Below are 24,017 nucleotides of genomic sequence, written 5' to 3'. Positions count from 1 at the left end.
AGGGGGAGCGGAGGGGGCGGGGGGGTTCATGGATGTGTTTGGATGGGTGTGTACGCTCTCATCTGTTTTTCCTGTTTTCAATCAAGTCTTCTAACCCTCTTGTTACATTTCTCAGGAAGAGCAATAATGTTCCCTGGTCATTTCGACCTGGGGTGAGTTAAATTTTCCAAGTGTCAGAAACAAAACCTAAAATTGTATTTCTTTATTGACCCGTGCAGAAAAACTTTGATTTTTTTTTCAGGCTTGTGTATACTAGTGAGAGTGTACGTACCTTATCCCAGATTTCACTCAGTAGCGTTTCCTGGAAAATTTCACCGATCAACCCGAAATTCAACAGCCATGTCTAAAAAAAAGAAAAGAGGGAAAAAAAAAACATTTTGAGTCATGCAGTCATTTTTCATTATATTTTCATTGTGTTTGTGGTGTCGTGTTTGCCCTCTTCAATAACCGAAAGTGGTCACATGGGCTCCTTGCCCAGATCTGATGGCATGACAGTAAAAATTGCTTGGCGGTGTATCTTAAGCTCGTGTGATGGCTTTCATCACTTTAAAAAAAATACATAAAATAAAGAATTCATTGTACGCTGGGGCACTCTTAAGTCAAACTTGCCAATTTGAGGATTGACATTCAAATTTTACAGTGGAACAAAACGAAAACAAAACCACATGCATGCAGTTTGAATTTAAATTCCTCAATCCCTCTGCACCAGTTTCACAGATGAATACGAATATGGGCAAACGTCTACTGTGCTAGGAACGACAAAATAAATTAAACGACCCGTAGCCAAACTTGGACCTGAAGTCGACCATTTTGGTTTGGAGCAGCCATTTTGTGCTAATTCTATGACTCTATTCTATAACTTTGCCCGGATGAGCCCCAATCGGAAACAAGTAGATTGGAAAAGATGGGCGACGCTCTGTTGCAAAACATTATTTTGCCGTTGCGTGGTGTCAAAGCTTGAGAACATCAAAGGATTTTCCATTAAAAAAAAGGGGCCCATTAATTGCGGCTTTACTTTGTGTTGCATTTCTTTCACTTGCAAACGGGTCAATCTGACTAAGCAGGAGGGTTAAATCGCTTCGCTAATGTATTCTGCAGTCAGCTCCGGCCAGCGAGCCAACACACACCGAAGCTCCCACCACAATCAAATTGTGTGTGTGTGCGTGTGTGTGTATGTGTGTGTGTGAGACAGGTTGATTTAGAATGCTATGCATTCTCCACATAATGAACAGCTCTACATTTCCTCCGCTCTGTAAATATTTGATGCGGCGGAATGATTTTTAGCAGTGACGACGGGGTTGGTGGGGAGGAAAAAAAAAAAGTGGATTTAAAACCTCCAATCCTCTCTCTCACCCTTGTCCTCTTCCCATGTAAATAAGCCCCCCCACCGCAACCCCCATAGAAACCCCACACACCCCTCAGTGAGGGAAGTTTAAAGACCCGACACTGTCTCTCCGTCTCCGTGGCAACCAGCATACACTGGGGTCCTTTCGCGGCCTCCCCCTTGTCTTTTGTGTTTGGGATTTGAGAGAGAGAGAGAGAGAGAGAGAGAGAGAGAGAGAGAGAGAGAGAGAGAGAGAGAGAGAGAGAGAGAAAGACGGGAAGAAAACGAGAGAGTGAGTGAGAGTGAGGGGATGACAAGCAAAAATAAAAGATGACGTCACAGCTATTTGACAAAAATTTGATGATGATTATGGCACCCCTTCCTCCTAACGGGTACAAAAAAAAAAGCAGAGAAAAGAGAGAGAGTGGGAGAGAGAGGCCCTGGGGCCTCAATGGGGCATTGTGGGAAGACAGTGGGCACACTGGGCAGCAACACAGAGAACACTAACTCACAGATGATGCCAGATAGTCTGAAAAACACCCACACTGGGCGACAATGGCAAACTTCATCGCTCCACTTGGCCCCTTGTGAATACACACACACACACACACACACACACACACACACACACACACACACACACACACACACACACACACACACACACACACACACACAATGGTAGAATACGCGGCCTAAGATGCTGTGTTATTTGGGAAATTCGGCAGCACACACTGAATTCCTTCAGTGGCCCTTTGAGCAGACAGATGGGCCCCCCGGGGGGGGGGGGGGCCGTGTTTTAAAACGTGCTCGTACGGGAGCGTGCGTGTGGTCCATCGCAACGTTGCATCATGGGAAAAAAGGTGCGGCAAGTCCTGCAGTATCCAAGTATTCTGCATTCTCTGCATCAAATTAAGCAAATAATTCTTACATCAAGATGAACTAAAGCTTTCAAGTTATACTATACTAAAAGTGACATATGGAACATCGGCTGTTTAAATTTTGAATAATAATTGTCGGTTTTGTAACTAAACAACCACATATCCAAGTTAACCAACTATTCGCTAACAGTGGTCTTCCTTAACATAAGAACCACCCTCAAATCATGTTTCTCCATTATTGACACGATCAGCTGGGCAGGACGCAGTTCCAGAGTGTATCACTTTGATTCCGTGGCCGGAGCATCATATAAAAGCCCTCAGGTAAGCAGAGCTGCAATGTTCATACAAGTTACCTTCCAATAATAAGTTCAACTAAGTTGTCAACATGGTACATGTACCACACCGCCACACTACAAGTATAATACTGTACAGGCTTGGTGATGAAATGCCACATTCTTTGGTGTTAAGTGAGATAACAGAGATAGCTACAAGCAACGGTTCTTTGATTGCTCCATGAACTGGTTGGCAAGGTGGTAGAGTCCTTGTGTTTGGCAATTTTGGAAAATTTGGGCATGAGCCACAAAAAAGTTGTCTTTGTCTCGAGTGCGCGCTTGTTTTCCACATTCTGCGAAATCAAAGCTTGTCTCACCATTGTCCCAACAGTATGTGGGGGTGTATAAAGCCTGGCTGGCACATTGCATGAACCAGAGCCACTCCTAAAATGAGCCTGTTTCACCATGGTAGGAAATACGCTGGAAAAACATGTGCATAATTCCTGATCTGAGTTATTTTGGCGAAAGAATACCACAGGCATGTGATTATGAAACCTGGAAATTGTTTTTAATTAAAAAAAAAAAAAAACATGTCTCCTTAGCGCAGAATCAAAAGTATTTGACTCTTCTTCTGCTTGTCCTGATTGTTAAATCTTTGCCTCCCTCTAGCGCAGTAACTATGAACTACAAGCAACGCCCAAAAGTCAGTGCAAGGTTTCCCTTTGGGGAAAGGGTTGGAAATAAAATATTTTTCATTTCAACATCGAAAACCAACATTCATTTAAAGAATTACTTTTTAATTGGTCTATTCTCCTCTATCCATAGAACCATTCAAAGGTTTTGGACACACTTTAAAGCTAATTGATTGAAACATTGTTCAAACTTATGACTGGATGTTTCTTTATGGTTTTAGTTTGTTTTACAAAAGAAAACTTACAAGTAAATGAATAGGTGGGTCGAAAAGGAAAGTATCCGTTGGTTGAATCTTTTGTTTTGTGAAATATTTGCTGACAGACCTATTTTAGAGTGTAATTTGGGAGCGATGGCTCCCCCACAAGGAGGATGTCCACTTTGGTTGACGAGTTTAGAATTCATACAGCCCAGTTGCTACACTGGTACATTTGAAGGGTATTAATCTTTGGATTAAAGAAAATGTCTCACATTTTTTTTGCGTTTTCGGCATCGAGGGGAGATGCCGCCGCCATAGTTTGTCCTTAACTTGTGTAAAATGAATGGCATATGTGTGGCTCATAAAATGACAAAACGTACTTAAACGATGTGAACTCGCTTTTCATGATTTACTTACTTCGTCACTTGGTCGTTAAATGTCAAGTTTACACCGATATTTCTTACAACACAGTGGCGTTTTTTGTTCCCTCTCACTTGGCGACCGGTGTTCTTGACGTAATATGACGACATTGATTTACGGCAAGAGGGTATTGCTACTGCCGTAGTTCGTCCTTAATTGGCGCAAAACGGATGCTAAATTTGTGGCTCATAGAATGACACGATCTCCTTAAAACTGTGTGAACACTCATTTCGAGATTTACTTACTTCGGGACTTCGTCACTTAGTCGTGAACTTCTAAGACACACACCGATATTTATTTCTTACAACAGTGGTCGTTCTCTCCCTCCCACTCGGGGACCAGTGTTGCTCTGGTAACTTGACAGCATTGCTTTACGGCAGGAGCGTGCTGGTGCTGCTGTTGCAGTGTGTGTGGAGGTCAGGGGCATGACAGAACAGCGAGTTCCCGATACAGACATGCTGCTTCTTTGTTGTAAAATATACTTGATTTAAAAAAATAGACGCGATCGGTCAACTACATTATTGTGATTATTATATTGGCGTTGACAGAACAGCTCAGTGTTGACCATCTTGATCGTTGCATCATAAGTAGCGCTCCTTAGCCGAAGCAAGGACCTGTTCTTTTTTTTCCATTTTTAAGTTCTTACCATTCACCCAGACATGGACAACAATCCACAAGGCTCCGGGGGACTCAAGGCTAGTCTCGGTGGTCTCTTCGGTGGTGGAGCGCCGGAATATTCCAACACGGAGCTCGCCGGTGTTCCATGTACGCATCCTGGTAGCTTCGCGGCTAGCTAAAAAGCTAACCGGCTAGCATGCCGAAGTGAGTGCTGGGTGCTATTTGATGTTGATATTTGGGTCCTCTTTGTCATTTTAGTGACTGGAATGAGCCCTCTGTCGCCTTACCTTAACGTCGACCCTCGTTATCTGATTCAAGTAAGGCAGAATTTAAAATTAAACAATGTTCTCTGATAACTATATGGCAGAAGACTTATCAATAATCGTGTGTTTTCAGGACACAGACGAGTTCATTCTGCCTACAGGCGCTAATAAGACGAGAGGAAGATTCGAGCTGGCTTTCTTCACAATTGGGGGGTCCTGCATCACAGGTAAATGTTTGGCATTTTAAAAAATATATAATTATCGTTGAAGCAATGAATCTACAAGTCAGCTTTACTACTGCACGACAACATTCCAACACACGACCATGAGATTGCCATTCTAGTTACAATTTGCCTTTTCTCTTTTTGGTTACAGGAGCTTCGTTCGGCGCTTTAAATGGCCTGAGGATGGGCCTGAAGGAGACAAGAGACATGGCTTGGTCCAAACCCCGAAATGTACAGTGAGTATTGAGTCTGATGTTCTATACCACCTCAGTGTATGCAGCAGATAAAACACCATAAGTACGAAGAAGTAAGGCCTACTGGTCACTATCAGGCACACCGAGCATTTACAGATGTTATAAAGAGTCCTTTGTTGTATAAATTGGGACTTTTTCCCCCCTCAAAATTAATCAGATAGATGTTATACCCCTGTGATAAGATGTTGAAATGTTGTGCTGTCTCACCAGGATCATCAACATGGTGACAAGGCAAGGAGCTTCGTGGGCCAACACTTTGGGTTCAGTAGGTAAGACCCAATGCGGACTCATCATACAAACACATTGATGTCGTTGATGTGGCATTGACGTCTGTTACGTGATCGCAGCCTTGCTGTACAGCGCGTTTGGCGTGGTGATCGAGAAGGTTCGAGGAGCGGAGGACGACATCAACACAGTAGCGGCCGGCACGCTAACGGGGATGCTCTTCAAGGCGGCCGGTATGTGTCTCTTTATCTTGTTTACTTTTTTTTTGTATCACAAAAACCTGGCATTTCAACAGTGGTGTTTCAACTTTTTATATCCACTGTGTTTTTGCAGGCGGCCTGAAGGGTGTAGCCCGCGGGGGTCTGGCCGGCCTGGCCTTGTCCAGTGCCTACGCCGTCTACAACAACTGGGACCACCTGACTGGAACGTCGTCACCATCCTCCTCTAGGCTTTACTGAGTTCCTCCTCCTCGTCCTCTTTTTTTTTTCCCTCTGACATTAGGGCCAAACTATCTCCAGGAGGCAGTGCGCAGACTCTGGGATGGAAGTGCTTTCTGTGTGTACATGTGTGTGTGGCTGTAGGTCCGCAAGTGGATCTTTTAATGATGAACATTGCCTTACAGTCAGTGCTACTCTTGTATTTATTTCACGGGGATCATCATTAGAAGCTGTACTGCAAGAAGAAGAGTACATGTCAACCGTCATCTGATGAAATAAATCACGGGGAAATACCATAAAAAAAGCCAACATCATATTGTTGTGGAAGCTGCGTCAGTGCAGGAAGAAGTCTCGGATGCGCGTGGCCTCGATCCAGGGGATGTAAGCACCGGTGCGGGTGAAAACGCTGGGCTTGTTCTCCACCGTGCAGCCAATGGGGCCGAAGCTCACCACGCCGTGGACCTCCCAGCGCTCGCGGCCAAGCTGGCACAGGAGTGGACCGCCCGAGTCCCCCTGAATCGAACAACGCTATGATTGTTTTCTTTCCTCGCCGAGGCTGGGAGGAAACGCGGCAGCGGAAACGAACCTGACAGGCGGCGGGCGGATCCTCTGTGTCCCTGAAGCCGGCGCAGATCATGGAGTCCCGCACGCGGTCACCCCAGAACTTCTTCTGCCGACAAGTTTTGAAGTCGATGATGGGGAGGCGGGCTTGGTTCAGGGCCTCTGCCAGGGAAACATTTTCCTTCCCACCTGGAGTATTTCAATGAAACTGATGTATCCGCTTCTCGAGTCCCTTACACAAACGTTTACAATGCACGCGATCGGCCAAAATGTCTCACGAAAATAAAGAAGCTAGTTGTCCGACAGCCATATTAACTGAACATCCCCTAAATTTGGCCACCGTTTTTATGTAGAAACGTACCAGTAGTCGTCCATGTCAATAATTCCCAACGACTTTGCTGTGATAGATCATATGGGTATTCATTGGGAAATTGTATATAATTATGTAACTCGGTCTGAACAATTACATTTCCAACAAAATATTAATCTCTGCAATGTTTAGTGACTGGCAGGACAATTAATTGCTCTTCCACTAGAGGGCGGAATGTACAATTAACCTGTGTATCCACTCGTTGCCGTTCATACAACAGAAAGTTGAGTAAATTAATCGAGACGAGATCATTAATTAAACTTTTTTTCTTTTACATTGCTTAGTGGGTTCCGTTAGAGGTTTTCATGTAATGAAATCCTCCAATTGTAAAGTGTCTCGAGTGGCGCTTTTGCGAAAGGACAGCTGTTCCCCAAAGCGCGTCAAAAAACAAGGTAAGTGCGCACTTTATAGCATTATAGCTTGAGCCAGAGGAACTTAATAAAAACATAGATAAATAGGAACTATCTTCTCGGAATATTGAAAATATTCGTTTTGCCATTAAAAAAAAAAAAAAAAACGCAAACTGGTATTGCCCAATTCCAATATGGTGGTTCAACGCATCAATTTGTGACGGGTACAGAGTCTGCATCTGTATTACAGACGCTGTCCTTGCCAAAACTGGCCGTTTGTGTTGATTTTCCGTATAGTCAAATACATAAAGACATACTTTTGTATCTTTTAAACCACCGTTTTGCTGGTCATACATCTTAAAATGGTGCATTTGCTAAAAAGTAAAGCTGCGCACTAGTTTGATCCCAATACCAATATTGGGGCTCAAACTTTGCGCTTGCTTTGCAAGCTTCCACTTTTCTTTACAAAATGGTCCTTTGGTTTTAATTTACCATACGGTTAACTCCAAAGCAACGTTTTGGCATCTATAAAAATTCTGTATCGCTGAAATTCATTAAAAAGCAGAGACCTCCTGGTGACGGTGTGTCCCAATACTTTTGTCCGTGTGACATTCCTTCAAACTCACCCCGGGTGTCACCCCAGCCGGTCACCCAGCAGTACTGTCCTGGCTTGAGGATGGTTTTCTTGCGCGGCAGGCATGCGTAGCGGATGAAGTTGGACGGGAGGATGTCGGTGGTGGCCTTCACCAGGGCGATGTCATAATCCAGCTCACTGTGTGCCGGGTAACGGAAATTCTCGTGCCGGTAGATACGCTTAACCGGGAAGACCCTCTCGGCCGTTTCGGAGCGCCTCAGCTGGTGCTTGCCCAGCACAATCCTCCACGAGCTGGCATCCTCCGCCTTCCCCCTGTAAAAAGGAGGTTGATTTGAACAACTTGAATGTGAAAATTGGCTTTTTATTTCAGGGTTACTTTTGGAAGCAGTGAGCAGCAGTAAGAATCCAATTCTTGTGGATCAGAGTTCCTCCACAGACGTGAATGTGATGTTTGCTGCCTCTGGGACGAACCTGACAAACAAACAGACCGGAAGGCACCTCAGTATCATCATGTGACATTCTCTACCGCAGTGGTGCTCAAACTCTTTCCACCAAGCCCATCTGCCCCTTTTGAGAAATCAAAAGTGGCCTCGTGAGCAGAAAACATTTCCCACCCTTTGGCATGTATTCTATTTTCCTCTGAATCTACCTGCAGGGAGACCTGCCAGGGCCACGAGTGCGGCCTGGCCTCGTTGCCCGACACAATCCTCTCGGCCATGTGGGGATTGAAGTAGGCCATCCCGCAATCTCGGGGCCAGTCTGCAAGGAAAAACACACAGCCGGTAATCGTCAAGCATGTTATGATTCTGATGATTATATGCGTGTGTATTCTCACCCAAGTGTAACATCTTATGGTGCTTGCCAGGCATGTACGTGAACGCGGCCTCGCTCAACAGGGGCAGCATCAGCAAACACACGACACGAAGCGCGGCGGCCATCGTCAAAAATCGCCAGGCCGCTCGCCGCCCGCCGTTTTTATAGCAGCAGGTACAGATACACACACGCAAACACACAATGAGTTGTATCACGAGGTGCTGGATTGTTCTCCTTTTCACATGCACACGTCAGTGGAAGCAAACATCATGTCATGTGACATACCGCAGTGGCACAGTGACCTTCAAATGACATCTGGGGGTAAACAACGCTTTGAAAAGAGCCAAAGCTGGCCAATTCGATCGGCCGGTCGATCAATCGATCGGGCCTTAGTTGTGATCGAGATATTTGCGCAACGATCCATATTCTGCAAGACGAAACACCTGCTATCCATCCAACAAGACACATCGTGAGAAGCACAACAGTGCGTATAATAACGAACCACGATAGCGGTGTCACGGCAGAAGGCCGAAACAATGCTTTTATTGATTTCAGCAAGGATATCAATATCTGACTGCATGTATGGATAACCGTATTGCTCTGCAACTTCCACTGCTACTCTGCAGCATGTTGTGGTGTGAAAAATAAGAGCACACTGGAAGTCACCAGTGAGTTTTTTTTTTTTAACTCTGAATGGGAATGTGCACGCTCATCTGAAACGGTGAATGGTCGCAGCCCCTCAACACGGTTCAACAAGTTGACTGTAGCGGAAGAGCATAACATGAGGTGCAGCCGCATCGTCCAACCAACAAGGCGTGTCAAGCGATCGGGCAAACGGCGCCAACGATATTCGCAAAGGGTCTCGTGTTTGGACGGCACGCAAGCTCACGTACCGAATGAAATGTCTCTCGATGTCTTTTTAATCCACTACGAGAATTAAATCACTTCAGCTCGTAATTCATCAATCTAATATTTATTATGATTCAATGTCTAGTCTAGCATCTCCCGATGTGAACAGAATGAACGGAATGAACGCGTCGTCTACTACAAGTCATCAGTTTGGATGAAAATAAAATCATAAACTAACACATAAATAATATATAAAACATGTACACGAATTTCAATGACAATTACAGTCTATTCATAATAAATGAAATACAAGGTGAGACAGAATTCATGACTCACGTGCTATCAGTGCCGTGTTGACACAACTCTGTCATATGATTAAAAACGAGGAATGACGTAATTAAATGGCATTCAACTGTTTTCGTCACGTCGCGTGAGTTTTTTTTGGTACGCCCAGCCTGAGGTCAATATGAAACAGACAGACGGATAAAATGCCCATTCAGATTCCTGCACTCCTCTCAGCTCATCAGTACGGCACTGAAGTTAGTCGTTCTTTGCAGGGGATGAGGAATTTATGAGGATAAAGAATATACGACTGCGACGACTGTTATGTTGTCTTGATAGCAGCTCAACGTAGATGCTAATTAGCGTTCGCATTCAAGTAGCTCGTTTGAAGGCTAGGCTAGTTTTATTGTAAATACACGAGACACAATATGTCTTTCTTTTAGTTTGATTGTAAATTTGGGAGAGGCGACGCACAGCTTGAAGTATCTTTTTTGGGAATTTTTCTTCACTATTTGCCAAACTCAACACTGTACAGTAGACCCGGACTTGACTTCTAAGATATTGTTGTTGTTTTTTTCTGTTTGCTTTTGTTCATAAATCTGTCTGGACTCAAGTTAGTCAAGAATTCTGATCCTGTAGTAAATAAGTTCAACACAATGAATACATAAAATAAGTCAAATGAATAAAATAATACAATAAATCATTTTAGTTGCGTGACTTTGATCGAAATCGTCTGTGCAAAGAGCAGCGATAGAGAAGCAGCCGTGTGTATTTAGTTGTTGAAAAATAACATTTTCAATGTCACTTATGTGTCATAAAACAAAGTGCAATAAATCTGTTGAGCCCTTTGATCAACTAACTTTTTTCTATTTTTTTTTTTCATCTATACATTTTAAATCTGTTTCACTGTCCTTCGCGACTGTAAGCTGTGAATTTTCCTGCCGTGGGATGAATCGATCTCATCTTTTATCTTATTCGTCTTCCTTTTTCGAGCCTCCACACCACCCCGGTCGAAGTGACCTCATCACGCTCCTCTTCCGGATGGTCCCGCGCGAGAGCGAGGGGGATTTCGGAACGTTGTGGTTTCCTTCCTCCGCTCCGCTCGCTTCACCGGGCGCCTCCTCCGTTTCGCCTCCGCCGTCTTGCGTCGCTTCGCCTCCGTCGGCCGGAGGGGTCGTGTCGGGGAGCGCCGCAGCGGGAGGGGCAGGAGGGTTGGGTGCTTTGGTCTTCTTCTTGGAGGGCCGCTTGACAGCTTGGGGACTGTTGTGGACCTCCAGGTGCTTCCGTATGGCCTCGGTCAGCACCTCCGGCTCCACGGACGCGCCGTGGACGTCCCATGTCATCCCGTCTTCATCCCACTGCACCTGCTTCATGCTGCTCCTCCTTTTCCCCCCCAGCTCTTCCTTCTCCTCCCCGGATTGTGCCTTAAGACACGACCTTCGTCGCTCCAAAATGTCTTTCGGCTTCTCCTCCTCCTCTCCCTCGCTCAGCGGGAACATGCTGGAGGAGGGTGACACCAGGTTGGAGTTGGAGCCCACCGAGGCTTTCAGGTCCAGTTTGGATCCGGGTGGCGAGCCCAGGAGGGAGTGGGAAGTGTTCCTGGGAAGGTCCAACCAGGAACTCGCTGGGGAGAGCGTCTGCGCTGGGGAGAGCGTCTGCACAGCCGCGTCCACCATTTTGTGCCTGGCCTTCTCCTTGAGGAAGGGCTCCGTTTGGGGGCCTCCCCCGGAGCATCTGCACCCATCACAAAGAATGGAATCGCTCAGTGAGGAGACCAGAGGTGGCCTCCTGAACTGCGGTTGCCACGGCAACTGGAGGTGGCGCACCGAAGCTACTTTGTCCGGTTTTCGCTCTTCATCCACTGAACTTGACACCCGACCTTGGGGATCGGACGTCGGGGGCGTCTCTTCCTCAGGGAGGCATCCAAGGAACGGTGACGCGCCTTCCTCTGAACACATGGATGTCGCTATCGGGGAGGGATACTGAAAATAAAGTAAACGGTTACCGGGAACGCCCTCCTCCTCTGTGCTCGTCGCCCGGAAAAAGGACTCGGGAGGCGGGGTGGTGGATGCCGGAGGGGACCTCGGCAAGTCTCCCTTCTGGGCGAGTAGTCCGCTGATGGACTCCAGAGGTGATGTGACGCAGCGATCCACGAACGGCAGAGTGGGCGTCAGCAGCGGGGAGATGAACGGCGAGGAGGCGAGAGTGGTCGGAGAGCCAGGCACGGCGCAACAAGCCACGTCCCTCGCCAGGCTGCCGGGCCGCGACGTCCCACCGGCCCACACCACCGTGTCGGGCGTGCTGCTGCGGCTCTGCGCGCTGCCTCCGCCGCTGCAGCGGCTCCAGCGCCGCACGTTGGACACCCAGCGCTCGCCGAGCGCGGGTGGGTTGTGGGCGTCCGGGGACTGCAGGCTGCCCACGCGCCGCCGCCCGTGGAAATGCTGCAGGGGGCCCTGTTCGGCGCTGGCGCTGCGGCGCAGGTCCGCGCCGCTCCACGCCGGGTCGCGCTTGAAGACGTCCATGGAGCTCTTGGAGACAGAGAAGATGGGCGTCTGGGCCTCGCCGTCATCTGCCGGGGCCTCCGTCAAGCTGGAGTAGGACACGGACGGACTGACGGAACAACACACCGGCGGGTACATCTCGGAGTGGGGTCGCACGGGCCTCGTTGCCATGGCAACAACCTGACAATTAGGTCGGGATATAGGGGTACTTTTACTTATTTTACTTTTCCGAGGGGTTGCTCTGTTTTGGGGGGGGGGTACCACTACTTATATATACACACACACACACACTACTACGACTATTTAGAAAGAATAGGAAACTCCCCACTTCCTACCTTAAAGTAGCGTCCTTTTCTTTGCAGCTAAATGGCGTCCCGTTTTCCTCCTGACATCTTTTCTCGGTCCCTCAAAAACAGCCCTCACTTCTTCCGGGTGATCCTCCGTCCGGTGAGCGAGTGTGGTTTCTGTGAAACAAACTGTAGCATAAATATGGCGTTGAACAAGCATGCGAGTCGAGTGCGTGCGTGCGTGAGAAAGCCGGTGCCGTGGGTGTGGCGCTTCTTGGCCACCGAGGATTAACTCGCCACCTGTCATCCTATTAGCTGATGGCCAATCTCTGGACACCCTGTGTGTGTGTGTGTGTGTGTGTGTGTGTGTGTGTGTGTGTGGCTCAAGAGTTAAAATCAGGTCAGCTGACAGGATTTGCATGCACACTTATTCTTGTACAGGATAAGATTAATGACTCTTTCCCCCCCAAATTTACTCTCACCATCCATTTTCCACCCGGCTGATTTTATTCAGGCAGGGGCTGTCCAAATTAGGACAATAACTGATGCGCTAATCTGTAATATTTCGGTTCAGTCAATTCATCTAGTTCGATTCCACTCTGTCCCGAATAAAATGACTGACCAATAGAGGGCGCGGAGATCTGAGAACCAGCCAGCTGTGTCCATCTCACACGCAAGCACATACACACACTTCAACAGGCAGCGTCGCTGAAAAGTATCAAGAAGAAAACTTTCAATTGAAGGTAAAAGAAAACGCATCACGAGAGCGCCCGCGCCGCTTGACTTTGCGTCCGTCTATCATCCGATTCAGGTCCGATGATTCCGGTGGGCCTCATCGCAGGACTTCTGGTGCTGCTTCTTTTCATTCTTCTCCTTCTGGGCTTGGTGATGTTCTATCTGTGGAGGAACAAGAGGAGACGCGATCGCAGACAATACCAGGAGCTGGTGGCCGGCGCGCCTCACATCCCACCATGCAGTCCTGCGGTCATCCCGGTTTCGCAAGGCGCCTACGCCAAGTCAGTACCTTTAAAAAAAAAAAAAAAAACACACTGCAGCGATTCTCACGATGTAGGGTTATGCTTTTTTTTTTTTCTTTTATGAAGGCCTGGCCAGATCCCATTCGCGTTGCCCCCTCGCTTTACAACGCCTCAGAGGGACACGGAGGAGGGCGAGGAGAAGGCAGAAGTGATGAATTCGGAGGCTCGCAGGGACATTCTGGCCCATCGGGGTTCTCTCTCCGTTCAGAGTAGGTCACCGCGTCACATACGGTTTTAGGTGTATTCATGTTTAGGTTTGTAATATATAAAAAGTAGTCGCACGCAGAGAGACCCCTCGGCGGCGATCTCTTTTGTCTTCACAAGAACCGTTGACTGTTCGTTGAAAGGTCATGAGGATTGAGTAACATTTGTGTCATTCAAAAACATGGGACATACATGTACATGGGGTCAGTACAGACTTAGGCACTTCCTAATCTTACTTGTATTCATGTTGCAGGTTGGTACCCGGTGGGGGCGGTGCTGGCCGGCCTGTATTCTGGCCCGGGGCTGAGTGAGGTGGTGGCGCCCCCGCCCGGCATGGCCACACGCCTCTGCTTCTCGGTGGAGTACCGTCACAGCAGCGAGCAGCTGGCCGTCTCTTTACTCCGCCTGGGCAACCTTCTGCCTCCTTTTCACGCCAACGTCACCATGGTGCAGCTCCGCCTCCTCCCCGACGACCGGCGCCCCCGCCAGGCCAAGGCCAGGACCACCGGGCCCGACCCGGAGTTCAATGACTCCTTCGTGTTCCAGGTGAGAATGTGAGCACACGCTTGATGAAGTGACTCCAGTATTCAGTAGTCGCCACACACACAGGTCTCAGGAGCGCAGGTGTCACGGAGCACGCTCAGTGTGTGCGTGCTGAGCGTGTCACATGACGGCAAACGGCACGCAGTGGGCCAGGTGCTGTTTCCGCTGCAAGGAGAACTGGGACAGGCCGGCAGGGTACTCTGGAGGGACCTGGACACCGAAAAGCACCATCACGTATGTGCATGGGTGGCATAGTGGCGCCTTGACTTATCAGTGGAATTCATAACTCGGGACTTGTAGTGCAAATCCTCTTTCCCAATTGAAATGAATTGAAATGACCTTAATTGGTTCCAGTCACCCAAGACCAACATTTTTTAATCTAGTTTCACTGTATTGGGGGTCAGTCTGGAATGGATTCCTCACGGCAAACTGAGGTTCAATGTACTAATGCTTGTGTCCCTGTCAGTATTCAGAACTTGGTGACGTGTTAGTGTCCCTGAGCTACAACCCAACTCTACAGCGCCTTTCCGTAGAGGTCCCGAAGGCTCGAGGAATGCAACCTCTCATGGACGCGGGTGGGAGCTCATCCAGGTGGTCTCTTCTTGCTCGATGTGCTTCACTTCAACATCTCTTCTGTTCCCAGGCGTGTGGATGCGGGCGAGCTTGCAAATCCACACTCAGGTGATTAAAATCAAAAGCAGTGGGGTGGTGAAGGCGGACGGCGAGCCGGCTTTCGAGTTCAGGACGAGCTTCAAGCTGCGGGTGGAGCACATGGACGAATCCTGCCTCCGTTTGGAGGTGTGGCGGCAGACTGATCACCTTCCCTCAGGTGACTCACAACCTCCTGCAGTAGAGTTAGTCATTGATTGTAGACTGCAAAATATGTGACTGTACCAGACACCGCGGGATGCCATAAAACCACCCAAGCCGATCTATCTATTTATCTGAATTTCTCATTGTTTCTCACCATTTCTGCCCAGAACCTTCAGTCCCGCTGGGAGTCGTGGTGCTGGGGCCGTTCATGTATGCTCGGGGCCCGCAGCTGCAGCACTGGATGGACATGGTCAACACACCACTCCAGCCGGTCAAACTGTGGCACGGACTCTGCACAACCAATTAAAGCAAGCATGTGTAGTGTGCATCTGCAGTATATATTCCGCTGAAGCTGCTAAATAGAATTAAAACAAACTGAATCAAGGGTTAATTCAGTCATATATAACAATAAAGGTGTTCAGTTGTTTGTGGGGAAATGTTTCACACAAAAGGGGAGAGAAAAAAAAATTAAGTGCTTCAGTTCACAAATTTAAATACCGCATATGTCCAGGAGTGGCGCACATCTTCTCTTTTGCCGCTGAATTAGCGTAGAATGAGAATGAACGCGGAAGTCCTGTTCACGCGAGCGTGTGCTGACGTAGCGACGTTTTAGTCAGATGTAAATACAGATTTTCACCATGAAAATAAATGAGAACACATTACTGGAAGGACAAAAAGTCGTGTTGGTGCCATACAATGCGGAACACGTGCCGAGGTAATCGCAGAGTAATATCAGGGTACTCAGAAGATTAACTTTGTCTTTTTTTTTTATTTGTATATGTACATGGTTATGTTTACACGTTTACCTGAATATTTTTATTTTATTACGGGTAAAGTACGGTGAATAATGACAAATTAAGTTAAAAAAAATAGAAATAATATTTTACGTGAAGGAAGGAAGGGTGCAAGTAATCGGGTCTGAATACGAACGGGAAAAAAGGAAGGAGGTAAAAGAAGAAAAAAAGCATGTCTGAGGTGGAAGAAAGACAGAAAAACTGGTAAAATGCATTAATCAAAAGTGGGTCCGAGGGAAAGAAGGAAGGAGGTCAGGGATGGGGCGGGGTGTAAATGTAATTAAAAATGTGTGTACCAACATTTACTTACTCTGTAATATCTCATTGTTTTTTTCTATTTATCCGTGTGAGGTACCACGAGTGGATGAAGTCTGTGGAGCTGCAGCAGCTGACGGCCTCAGAGCCTCTGACTCTCGAGCAAGAATATGATATGCAGCGCAGCTGGAGGGAAGATGCCGACAGTAAGTCAAATGAGGCAATGACACCATTGCAAAATATATGCTGGAAAAAAAATATCTACAATTTTTGAGCCACACATTCCACGGACATTAAGAAGTGTTTTTAAGTGCGGTTGAATGATACCGTGTTGTCACAGAGTGCACCTTCATCATCCTGGACAAGAGGCGCTGGGTGGACTCTGGTGCCGAGGAGGCGCAGTGCATGATCGGAGACGTCAACATCTTCCTGACAGACCCTGGGGATCCTTCCTTGGCTGAGCTGGAGATCATGATAGCAGGTCAACAAACAACCGAGATTCGGCACCAGCCCTCTTGTTTGATTTAAGTCACTATTTTTAATTTAATTTTTTTTTTTTTTAAACAGAGCCCAGTTATAGGGGAAAAGGCATTGGGAAAGAGGTGACGCAGATGATGATGCACTACGGTGAGCTTTTTACTGCACATTAATACTTGTACATTCTCCACTAAAACACTACGAACGTTTTGTTTCATAACAACTATGGTCATGTTTTTTTGAAGATTATTTTTCCCCGAAATGAAAATTATTACATCGTGAATAAAAAAAAAAAAAAAAATTCACTATCATTGCCTTGTCTACCACCAGGGGTCGCCAAACTAGGCATCAGCAAATTTCAAGCAAAAATTGGCTTGGACAACGAGGTCAGCATTGCTATGTTCAAGAAACTATACTTCCAACAGGTAAAAATAATACGAATGGGACAAGCTATTGTTTTGATTGCAAAAACGGTCTTGTGATTTAAAAAAAATTGTTGTTGTCGTCATTGGACCATGAGGCATCACACAGTATTTGAATACAAATGTACTGTACGTGTGATGCAGGTGTCCGTGTGTCAGGTGTTCAAGGAGGTTACCTTGGAGACGGCGGTGGACAAGTCGCTTCATCGGAGGCTGTTGCAGGAAGTCGGTCACGTGATCGAGCGGGACTACTTAGCGTCCCGCGGCGCGAGACGGGAAGCGACGTCACAGACGGTCACGGACACTCCCATGTGAGCTTGAGGCGTAGCCTCAGCACGTTTATTTCATGGCGTGATCACATTGCAAGAGGAACGCCGCAAAGTGGCGTGAGAAGACAAAGGACGCTTTTTAAAAACAGCCGGTTGTACAAAGAGCGACAATTCCATAGGAATTTTCACACGTGTGCCCCCCCCCCTTTTTTTTTTTTGTCTTTCTGCGTGAACGAGAAGCGACGGCCATCTTAATGAGAAGATTTTTTTCTTCAAATCCCCAGTTTTAGCTTTTGGACGTTTGCATGGATTCCAGGAAGTCCTTGACGGCGGCGGACAGGTCGCCGAGGAGATGGCGGACCACGCCCTCTTGTTTACGGGCCCAGGTCAGACTTTGGTCCAAGGCGGCATCCACTGACACGCACACGTCCTCCCGCTTCAGCTCCGTCAATCGGCAGGTGGCAATCAGAATGCCTGCGCCGAGGAGCAGCAGCAGGGAGAGCTTGAAGAGCAGGCCGAGCACCGAGCGGCAAGGCTTGGACGCCGCCACCGCTACGGACTTCTTCCCAGCTGATGTGACACAAAGACAGAAGATTGTTTTTAAAAAGTCTGATTGTTATTATTTTTTTAATCCTAAAAAGTCATCTTCCAAGAATTGCCTGATTATGACCCAAAAAAATAAAGTCTTTTCCTTTTTTTAGTCCTACAAGTTTTCTGTTCTGACATTAGTATTTGAACTGAGCTTGTTGGAGTGCACGTGCATTACCCGAGGCCTGTCCGTTCTTCTTTTTGCTCTTCCGCTCCTCAGTCTTCTTCTGCTGCTGCTGTTGCTGTTGCTTCTGCTCCTGGATGGCGGCGGCGGCCACCTGGGCGTTGTACTCCTTCCGGCGCTTCTCCTTCTCCTCGGCCTTCTCTCGCTTACGCGCCTCCTTCTCACGGGCCTCGCGTTCCCGCTTTTTGGCCTCTCGCTTCTTCTCCAACTCTGATGAAATGAGAGAAAGAGATTTTCTTAACGCCCCGCAAAAAGTTTGAGGATTACAAAAATGTCTTTCAGAAAAAATAAACTACTTTTTTTTTTTTAATGTGTAATTTTAAGTTCACACACAATTTGTGAAAGATCAAACTTTGTTTCCTCACCTTTTTCCCTCAGAAGTCGCTTCTCTCGTGCGCGGTCAGCCTCTTCCTGCAGGATCTGCATGTGCTTGAGAACCTAATAAGGGGGGTGGGGGGAACAAAAAACGTGACTTACTTGGCATCTTTTGTGCTGTTTTTCTTTCTGCGCATCTTTCTTACTGTCAGAGATTTTCACTCGGACAGTTAACCAAGACTCGATTCAGGAACAGATCGACTTTCACTGCCGGCAGGAGGTGCAGTTCTCCATGAAGCCACTTAGTGTGCGCTTCCCACTGTCACCCGACCTCTGCAACCTCTGCCGGCCTTTTCATTGATTGTGTATGCAAATAACAAGTAATACATCAGAAAAACCCTCCCATCTTCATTTACATGCCACACCACTGGACAGCCCCATTGAGTCGCCCCTCAGTGAACCCCGAAAGACAAAGCATTCCCTTGGTACCAGCACCAACATCCATAAACTAACAGAAACGTAGACATTTTAATGAGCGGTGTATCCATGAACTGATAAGTCTGTGACCTGGCTCGTGACCCTTTCTCATGATGGAGCGTACGAGTACTCCTACAGAGTACTCCCGTCCAAAGTTAAATCTTCCTTTCCAAGTTGTCATATAACAGGCGCCAGTGTGTCTACTAATGAGGGTTAAATCTTTCTCTCTGAGATGTGGTCAGGTACCATGCGCTCGGGTCCCTGGACCTAAAAACTGACCCCTGATTCTCTGTGCTTCCATTGTGTGCAAGATGTTCTGAACACAAGCATTTCGAGGTCAATCAAGCATGTAACAAAATGAAACTTTAAAACATAACATTGTATTTGTCTATCCTAACACTTACCCTGGTGGCACACTGCTTGCACTGCTTCTCGTCGAGGCAATCTCCCGCGGCTTTGGCCAGGCCCGCATCCAGAGGATTGTCCTTCAGGTCCAACCACTTCAGACTCTGACAACCAAATACAAAACCCGTGCTATTAGCTTAGCCTATTCTAACGACAGTTAGCAGCAAGAAGAGAAATGCCACTTTTGGTTGGTGCATGCGTCCACCGACCCGCAGCTGGGAGAAGCTGACAGGTAGCGTGCTCAACTTGTTGTTGTACAAGTCCAAGTGCTGCAGGGCGGTAAGGTTCCCCAGGTCATCCGGCAAACGGGTCAGTTGGTTTTTGCTCAGGTCCAGCTTCACCAAGTGGGTTAGGTTGCAGAACTCTGGCTGCAATGTAAAGGAGAAAAATTGCTCGGCAAAAGGATTTCAAGCCACGGTTATGACTTCAAAGTCAGGTTTTAAAGCAGGGCTAGGTTACAATTTCAAACCTGGGCAAGGGTTTTAATTAGGGTTGTGGTTTCAAATTAAGGCTTCAAAAGCGGGTGAAACTTGTTCAAAACTACATCATTCCGCCATTTTGCATCCACGTGACACAACCGTTTCACCTGCTACTAATTAAATACTCAAAATACAAAAAAAAAATACTTACCGGCAGAGAGGGGAGGTTGTTGCACGACAAGTCCAAAATAGTCGCTTTGGTGAATAAAGCCTGTTGGGATTAATTCATTATTATTTGTTGAGTAAAGAAAGTGACAAAGTCTTGTCACTCAATCGACCATAAATATTAATAACGGTGCGTTTTTTAAGCTCACACCGCACGAACGCAAACTCACCAGCTCCTTAAAGGGCACCTCGGTGAGGTTGCACAGACTCAAATCCATCTCATTATCGCTTATTTTATCTTTTAAATTAAGCACTTTGTTGCTTTTGCTCATTGTGTCTCCCTGTGGAAAGAAAAAAAAATTACTCGCGTGACGGCATTTTTTTATTCTGATTATTAATATGTGTGTATAAAAACATATATGTTTATTTATATTACACATATACAAAATTACCATTTTCTGTTCATGGCACACTCACCTGTTTTATTTTTTTACGTCGTTTCAAAAACTGTCTCGAAGCGAGGCAAGCGACAAAGACAACAGGAACTTGTTGAAAATGTCAGAAAAGTGAAGCAAAAAGAGGCGCTGGGGCGACGTGTGCTGTTTTGGGGCGACTTGGAGTCTGAATGAAAATCCACGTCACTGATTTGAGCCGCACAGAGGAGGCGGGGTACAGACTAGCGCCCCCTCCACTACCGGAGGGCGCATTACACACACACACACAATAAAACACGACAGCTGCAGCTGTAACAAAGCGCTTAACAAAACCGTTAACATAAAGTAAAATAATAAACACAACACGTAACATAAAACACAGACAGTTGTGCAATCCTAACCACTTTTCCCTCATACGCTTTGTTGTTGAAAGCAGTTTGAGATGAAAGAGGAGAGAATCAACGTTTCACCGCAAAAATTACTCACAATGTATCAAATCCATGTGAAATTAGTAAAACAAATAATGAAGTAATATTACTACTTAGAATAAACTATTACACGATATCTTCCTACATGACCATTTTAAAAAAAAGTGAATTTCATAGAAAAAAAAATCTGAGAAAAAAAAACTGCCGTGAATTTTGCCATTCAGCTCATTGTTACAAAATAGCAAGTTGTGCACGTCTGCCTCACCATAGAAAATGGAAGGAAGGTTTTTCTTTTTTTGTTTTCATAAAACAGGGAAAGGTTGTGAAATCCAATTTTTATTTCAGGCATGCATGTTGTTAACAATTTACTTAACCCGTATATTTAAAAAGAACTCTGTTGTGCGTCAATAATACTACATAGCAACGGCATGCACATGCTGTCTAAAGCCTGTTTACTCTGAGGTGTCACCATATTAACGACGTTTTTGGTCTCTCATTCTTGGTGGTTTCTTTGCCAGATGAAGCACATGACGGCTAAAAACAAAGACACAGCAGCGACATAGATGATGAAAAAGATTCTGTTGATTTTTAAGGTGAGTCTGGTCCAGTAGCCGGGCTTGTCCTCCTTTTCCTTCTTGCTGTCCAGAAGCCGTGTGAGGGCCTCCATCAAGTCTTTCGTCTCATCAGAGAGTCTTTTCAGAGACCTAGACTCCATCATTTGGGCGTCCTGCAAAGGGTTTGGTGGATTATTGTGAATATCTGAGTGACAAAGAACGTTGTTGATTGCTGAGTTATACACGCACACACAAACACACACACACACACACACACACACACCTTTGGGATTTCAGGTGGATTTTCATCTGTGGGCCCTTTACAGATGCATGCACAATTTCGATTTTTGTTCTCTGCAAGCAAATAAAATGTCTTCTCATTATAGCAACACAATTTAAATGGCACAATTTATTTACAACATTTGAAGCATCATCACAAGAAGCCTTCTCACCAGTGCCGCTTCGATCTTCGCCGGCCGTCGCCTCCTCGCCGCCATTATCTTTTTCCATCAGGTACATAGCAAAGATGGTCTCCAGCAGGCTGAGCAGCATCAGAGCAAAGATACCGAAGCAGTAGACGGCTGAAGGGGGAGCAGCGGAAGGCGTCAATGAATGCAAAAGTGACTCCGTTTATGTTTGGGAGGTGGAATTTCGCACGGCTGACCTATGAGAGGGATTTTGTTGGAGGAGCAGGGCAGGATCTCATTGAGGATGAGCTGCATGACGGTGACGGCCAGCAACACAGTCACCTTGAAGCTCAGCTTCTCGCCTCCTCTGTCTGAGATGAAGAAGGAGGCCAAGTCCAGACCCAGGAAGAAGAGGACCGGGAATAGAAAGTTGATGATGTACAGCACTGGCCTTCTCTTCATGTTGATCTGCGACATCCCGACAAAAGTTTGGCAACAACAAAATTCAGAGGTCGTGGACAGTAATTCTCAAAGTGTGGTGCAGTATCTGTGGGAAACGACTTACAGTATAAACAATCATGTCTTGCTCGAAGCCGAACCCGCTGCCGGTCTTGTTGACGACGGTCATACCGATGAAGATCCACTCGTTCTGCGTGCGCATTACCTCTCGCGACCACTGGGTAGCCTCGGCAGAGCTGAGCAAGTGAAGCAGCTGGAGTTCCTGCACTGAGACAGGTATCAGGTGTTTGCTGGGCTTTTCGACTGACCTGCGGAGTTTTTTGAGGAGCCTCACATGAGTGGACCACAGACTTGAAGGTGAGGTTGCAACTCTGCCGGTCGAAGGGGAACTGGTAGATGTGCAACTTGCACGTGCTGACCAGCACCTCGTCATTTTGCACGTGCACACGACCGTCGCTCAAGATGGTGAGGTGTGGGCTCGGCGGGGCCTTGTCCTTCTCGATCCTGCGCGGCAACAGCAAGATGCAGAAAGTCAGGCTCCAGCAAACTTGGCGACATTTTATCAGATTTGTTTTTTTTTTCCGTCAAAATTCAAGAGGGAGGTTTAAGGTTGGGTGAGTTGAATAAATGGAACGACTTACATTTCTTCAATGGTGAGATCTGGTTTCCAAAACAATTCAGTGGGAAGACAGATGCTCTTAATCCCGCAAAACTGCTCTGGATCCCAAGAGATGTGATCATTCTGCCAGCTCTATGCAGAAAAGACAATTAGAAAAAAATATTTTAGAAAGGCTGTCCATTTTAAAATTCACAGGAAAAAAAATAAAAATCAAACTGCTCTGGATCCCAAGAGATGTGATCATTCTGCCAGCTCTATGCAGAAAAGACAATTAGAAAAAAATATTTTAGAAAGGCTGTCCATTTTAAAATTCACAGGAAAAAAAATGGTAGAGCAAAAAAGTGCTTTGAAGGAACCGTGAAAATCCAAACGTAGGGAACGAAGGTCTGGTCTATCTCGCTCTGTTGACAGGCAAAAAGAAAAGTGCAAATATTAAAATGCATTCAAGTGTAAACAACAAGTTGTTGAAGGGGAGGATGACCCGGCCCCAATTTGGCAACCCCGCCACCCCCACCCCGAAGAAAAAAAAGCATTAATGGCTGAGTTAATTATTCATTGAATATGATGTAAGCCACGAATTACAGTTTAGACAGCCTTCAAGCTGTGTCACTGTCAGATGGGTTAACCGCAAAGTGATTCTGAAGCCTTTCGTTTTATTTAACCCTTTCAGGGATGGCGGTTACTCAGTGGACAGCTTATCATGTGATCAGGTTACAGGTGAATGAGCTGTACACTGTAACAACAGTTATATGTTAGATCTTATTCGCCAATTAACACATTCCAGAGGACATGTGAGGCATCGACGCTGTTAAAAAAATAATAGTAATAATTACCACATCAAGAATGGCATAGAGGACGACCTCCAGTGACACCACCGTTGGCTTTTTGTAGTCTTTGACAGGCCTTGTCATGGAGTACAAAGCACTGCGTGCGGTCAAGTTGAGGTGGTCCAGCACCTCTTGGTAAGAACACACTCGCTCCGAGGACGCCGCCACTCCTGCACAGAGCAAAAAAATAAATAAAATTTGGCCCAACACAATTCAACTACAACCAACGATAAAGGCAATCATGAGCTCACCCGTGAGGAGTAGCATGACGAAGAAGTATCCAGAAGCGAGCATCCTGACGCAGTGAGTATGTTCTCTTTGATTGGTATCAAAAGAGAGAAAGTGGGGCTGGGCCACATTTAAATCCCTCAAGTCCAAATTGCAAATGTAATTATGCATGGCGCCAGAATCTGCTCGTTACCGCCTCATTTGTGGTCATTTCCATTCTCGTTTGTCTGACTGAGCACTTTAACACTCAAATGTCATTCTTGCTCTGTGTTTGATATT

General features: G+C 46.5%; 7 protein-coding genes and 1 long non-coding RNA gene across 12 annotated transcripts in view; 3 read left to right on the top strand and 5 right to left on the bottom strand.

Moving 5' to 3' along the window:
* Nucleotides 1–4,127, bottom strand: part of LOC109516635 (uncharacterized) — a 25,578-nt gene extending 21,451 nt beyond the window's left edge. For all 3 annotated transcript variants that reach the window (XR_002168373.1, XR_002168376.1, XR_002168374.1), the window contains exons 1-2: nucleotides 3,784–4,127; nucleotides 272–343 (exon numbers count right to left, since the gene is read on the bottom strand). This is a non-coding gene — a long non-coding RNA (uncharacterized LOC109516635). The remainder of the gene's footprint in view (nucleotides 1–271; nucleotides 344–3,783) is intronic.
* A 15-nt stretch (nucleotides 4,128–4,142) lies between these two features.
* On the top strand, nucleotides 4,143–6,103 carry timm23a (translocase of inner mitochondrial membrane 23 homolog a (yeast)). Its single transcript, XM_019871107.1, has 7 exons — nucleotides 4,143–4,551; nucleotides 4,663–4,721; nucleotides 4,801–4,894; nucleotides 5,043–5,127; nucleotides 5,356–5,414; nucleotides 5,493–5,603; nucleotides 5,704–6,103. The coding sequence occupies exons 1-7, from the start codon at nucleotides 4,446–4,448 to the stop codon at nucleotides 5,826–5,828; spliced, it is 639 nt and encodes a 212-aa protein (XP_019726666.1). The 5' UTR covers nucleotides 4,143–4,445; the 3' UTR covers nucleotides 5,829–6,103.
* LOC109516565 (elastase-1) lies at nucleotides 5,992–8,707 on the bottom strand. The gene is made up of 6 exons (XM_019871229.1): nucleotides 8,519–8,707; nucleotides 8,333–8,442; nucleotides 8,060–8,154; nucleotides 7,715–7,995; nucleotides 6,394–6,557; nucleotides 5,992–6,320 (listed from the first exon to the last, which is right to left on the bottom strand). Exons 1-6 carry the CDS (start codon nucleotides 8,619–8,621, stop codon nucleotides 6,141–6,143), a joined length of 933 nt encoding a protein of 310 aa, XP_019726788.1. The 5' UTR covers nucleotides 8,622–8,707; the 3' UTR covers nucleotides 5,992–6,140.
* A 907-nt stretch (nucleotides 8,708–9,614) lies between these two features.
* Nucleotides 9,615–13,116, bottom strand: LOC109516180 (G protein-regulated inducer of neurite outgrowth 1). Of its 2 annotated transcripts, XM_019870485.1 has the most exons (3): nucleotides 13,038–13,116; nucleotides 12,464–12,592; nucleotides 9,615–12,308 (listed from the first exon to the last, which is right to left on the bottom strand). In XM_019870485.1, the coding sequence occupies exon 3, from the start codon at nucleotides 12,297–12,299 to the stop codon at nucleotides 10,599–10,601; it is 1,701 nt and encodes a 566-aa protein (XP_019726044.1). In that variant the 5' UTR covers nucleotides 12,300–12,308; nucleotides 12,464–12,592; nucleotides 13,038–13,116; the 3' UTR covers nucleotides 9,615–10,598. The 2 variants fall into 2 exon arrangements, with proteins under 2 accessions (XP_019726044.1, XP_019726053.1); XM_019870494.1 differs by lacking the exon at nucleotides 13,038–13,116 and having other exon boundaries at nucleotides 12,464–13,031.
* Nucleotides 13,082–15,334, top strand: syt15 (synaptotagmin XV). Of its 2 annotated transcripts, XM_019870741.1 has the most exons (8): nucleotides 13,082–13,158; nucleotides 13,227–13,431; nucleotides 13,519–13,661; nucleotides 13,910–14,202; nucleotides 14,266–14,433; nucleotides 14,666–14,774; nucleotides 14,843–15,028; nucleotides 15,180–15,334. In XM_019870741.1, the coding sequence occupies exons 2-8, from the start codon at nucleotides 13,232–13,234 to the stop codon at nucleotides 15,317–15,319; spliced, it is 1,239 nt and encodes a 412-aa protein (XP_019726300.1). In that variant the 5' UTR covers nucleotides 13,082–13,158; nucleotides 13,227–13,231; the 3' UTR covers nucleotides 15,320–15,334. The 2 variants fall into 2 exon arrangements, with proteins under 2 accessions (XP_019726300.1, XP_019726309.1); XM_019870750.1 differs by having other exon boundaries at nucleotides 13,092–13,431.
* A 234-nt stretch (nucleotides 15,335–15,568) lies between these two features.
* On the top strand, nucleotides 15,569–17,391 carry nat9 (N-acetyltransferase 9). The gene is made up of 6 exons (XM_019871092.1): nucleotides 15,569–15,727; nucleotides 16,158–16,267; nucleotides 16,402–16,542; nucleotides 16,629–16,688; nucleotides 16,869–16,963; nucleotides 17,105–17,391. Exons 1-6 carry the CDS (start codon nucleotides 15,651–15,653, stop codon nucleotides 17,273–17,275), a joined length of 654 nt encoding a protein of 217 aa, XP_019726651.1. The 5' UTR covers nucleotides 15,569–15,650; the 3' UTR covers nucleotides 17,276–17,391.
* lrrc59 (leucine rich repeat containing 59) lies at nucleotides 17,271–20,430 on the bottom strand. The gene is made up of 8 exons (XM_019870894.1): nucleotides 20,260–20,430; nucleotides 20,013–20,123; nucleotides 19,829–19,888; nucleotides 19,408–19,566; nucleotides 19,198–19,302; nucleotides 18,367–18,439; nucleotides 17,996–18,211; nucleotides 17,271–17,799 (listed from the first exon to the last, which is right to left on the bottom strand). Exons 2-8 carry the CDS (start codon nucleotides 20,112–20,114, stop codon nucleotides 17,516–17,518), a joined length of 999 nt encoding a protein of 332 aa, XP_019726453.1. The 5' UTR covers nucleotides 20,115–20,123; nucleotides 20,260–20,430; the 3' UTR covers nucleotides 17,271–17,515.
* Nucleotides 20,431–20,898: 468 nt separating this feature from the next.
* Nucleotides 20,899–23,804, bottom strand: LOC109515968 (5-hydroxytryptamine receptor 3A-like). The gene is made up of 10 exons (XM_019870125.1): nucleotides 23,762–23,804; nucleotides 23,517–23,680; nucleotides 23,040–23,084; nucleotides 22,706–22,815; nucleotides 22,399–22,568; nucleotides 22,171–22,331; nucleotides 21,863–22,073; nucleotides 21,651–21,779; nucleotides 21,482–21,552; nucleotides 20,899–21,371 (listed from the first exon to the last, which is right to left on the bottom strand). Exons 1-10 carry the CDS (start codon nucleotides 23,802–23,804, stop codon nucleotides 21,138–21,140), a joined length of 1,338 nt encoding a protein of 445 aa, XP_019725684.1. The 3' UTR covers nucleotides 20,899–21,137.
* Nucleotides 23,805–24,017: the final 213 nt, after the last annotated feature.

The sequence above is a fragment of the Hippocampus comes genome, unplaced genomic scaffold (assembly GCF_001891065.2).
Source record: "Hippocampus comes isolate QL1 unplaced genomic scaffold, H_comes_QL1_v1.1 scaffold620, whole genome shotgun sequence".
Classification (NCBI taxonomy): Eukaryota; Metazoa; Chordata; class Actinopteri; order Syngnathiformes; family Syngnathidae; genus Hippocampus; species Hippocampus comes.
Note: the sequence above shows the minus strand (reverse complement) of the source record. Positions and strands in the feature narration are given on the sequence as shown.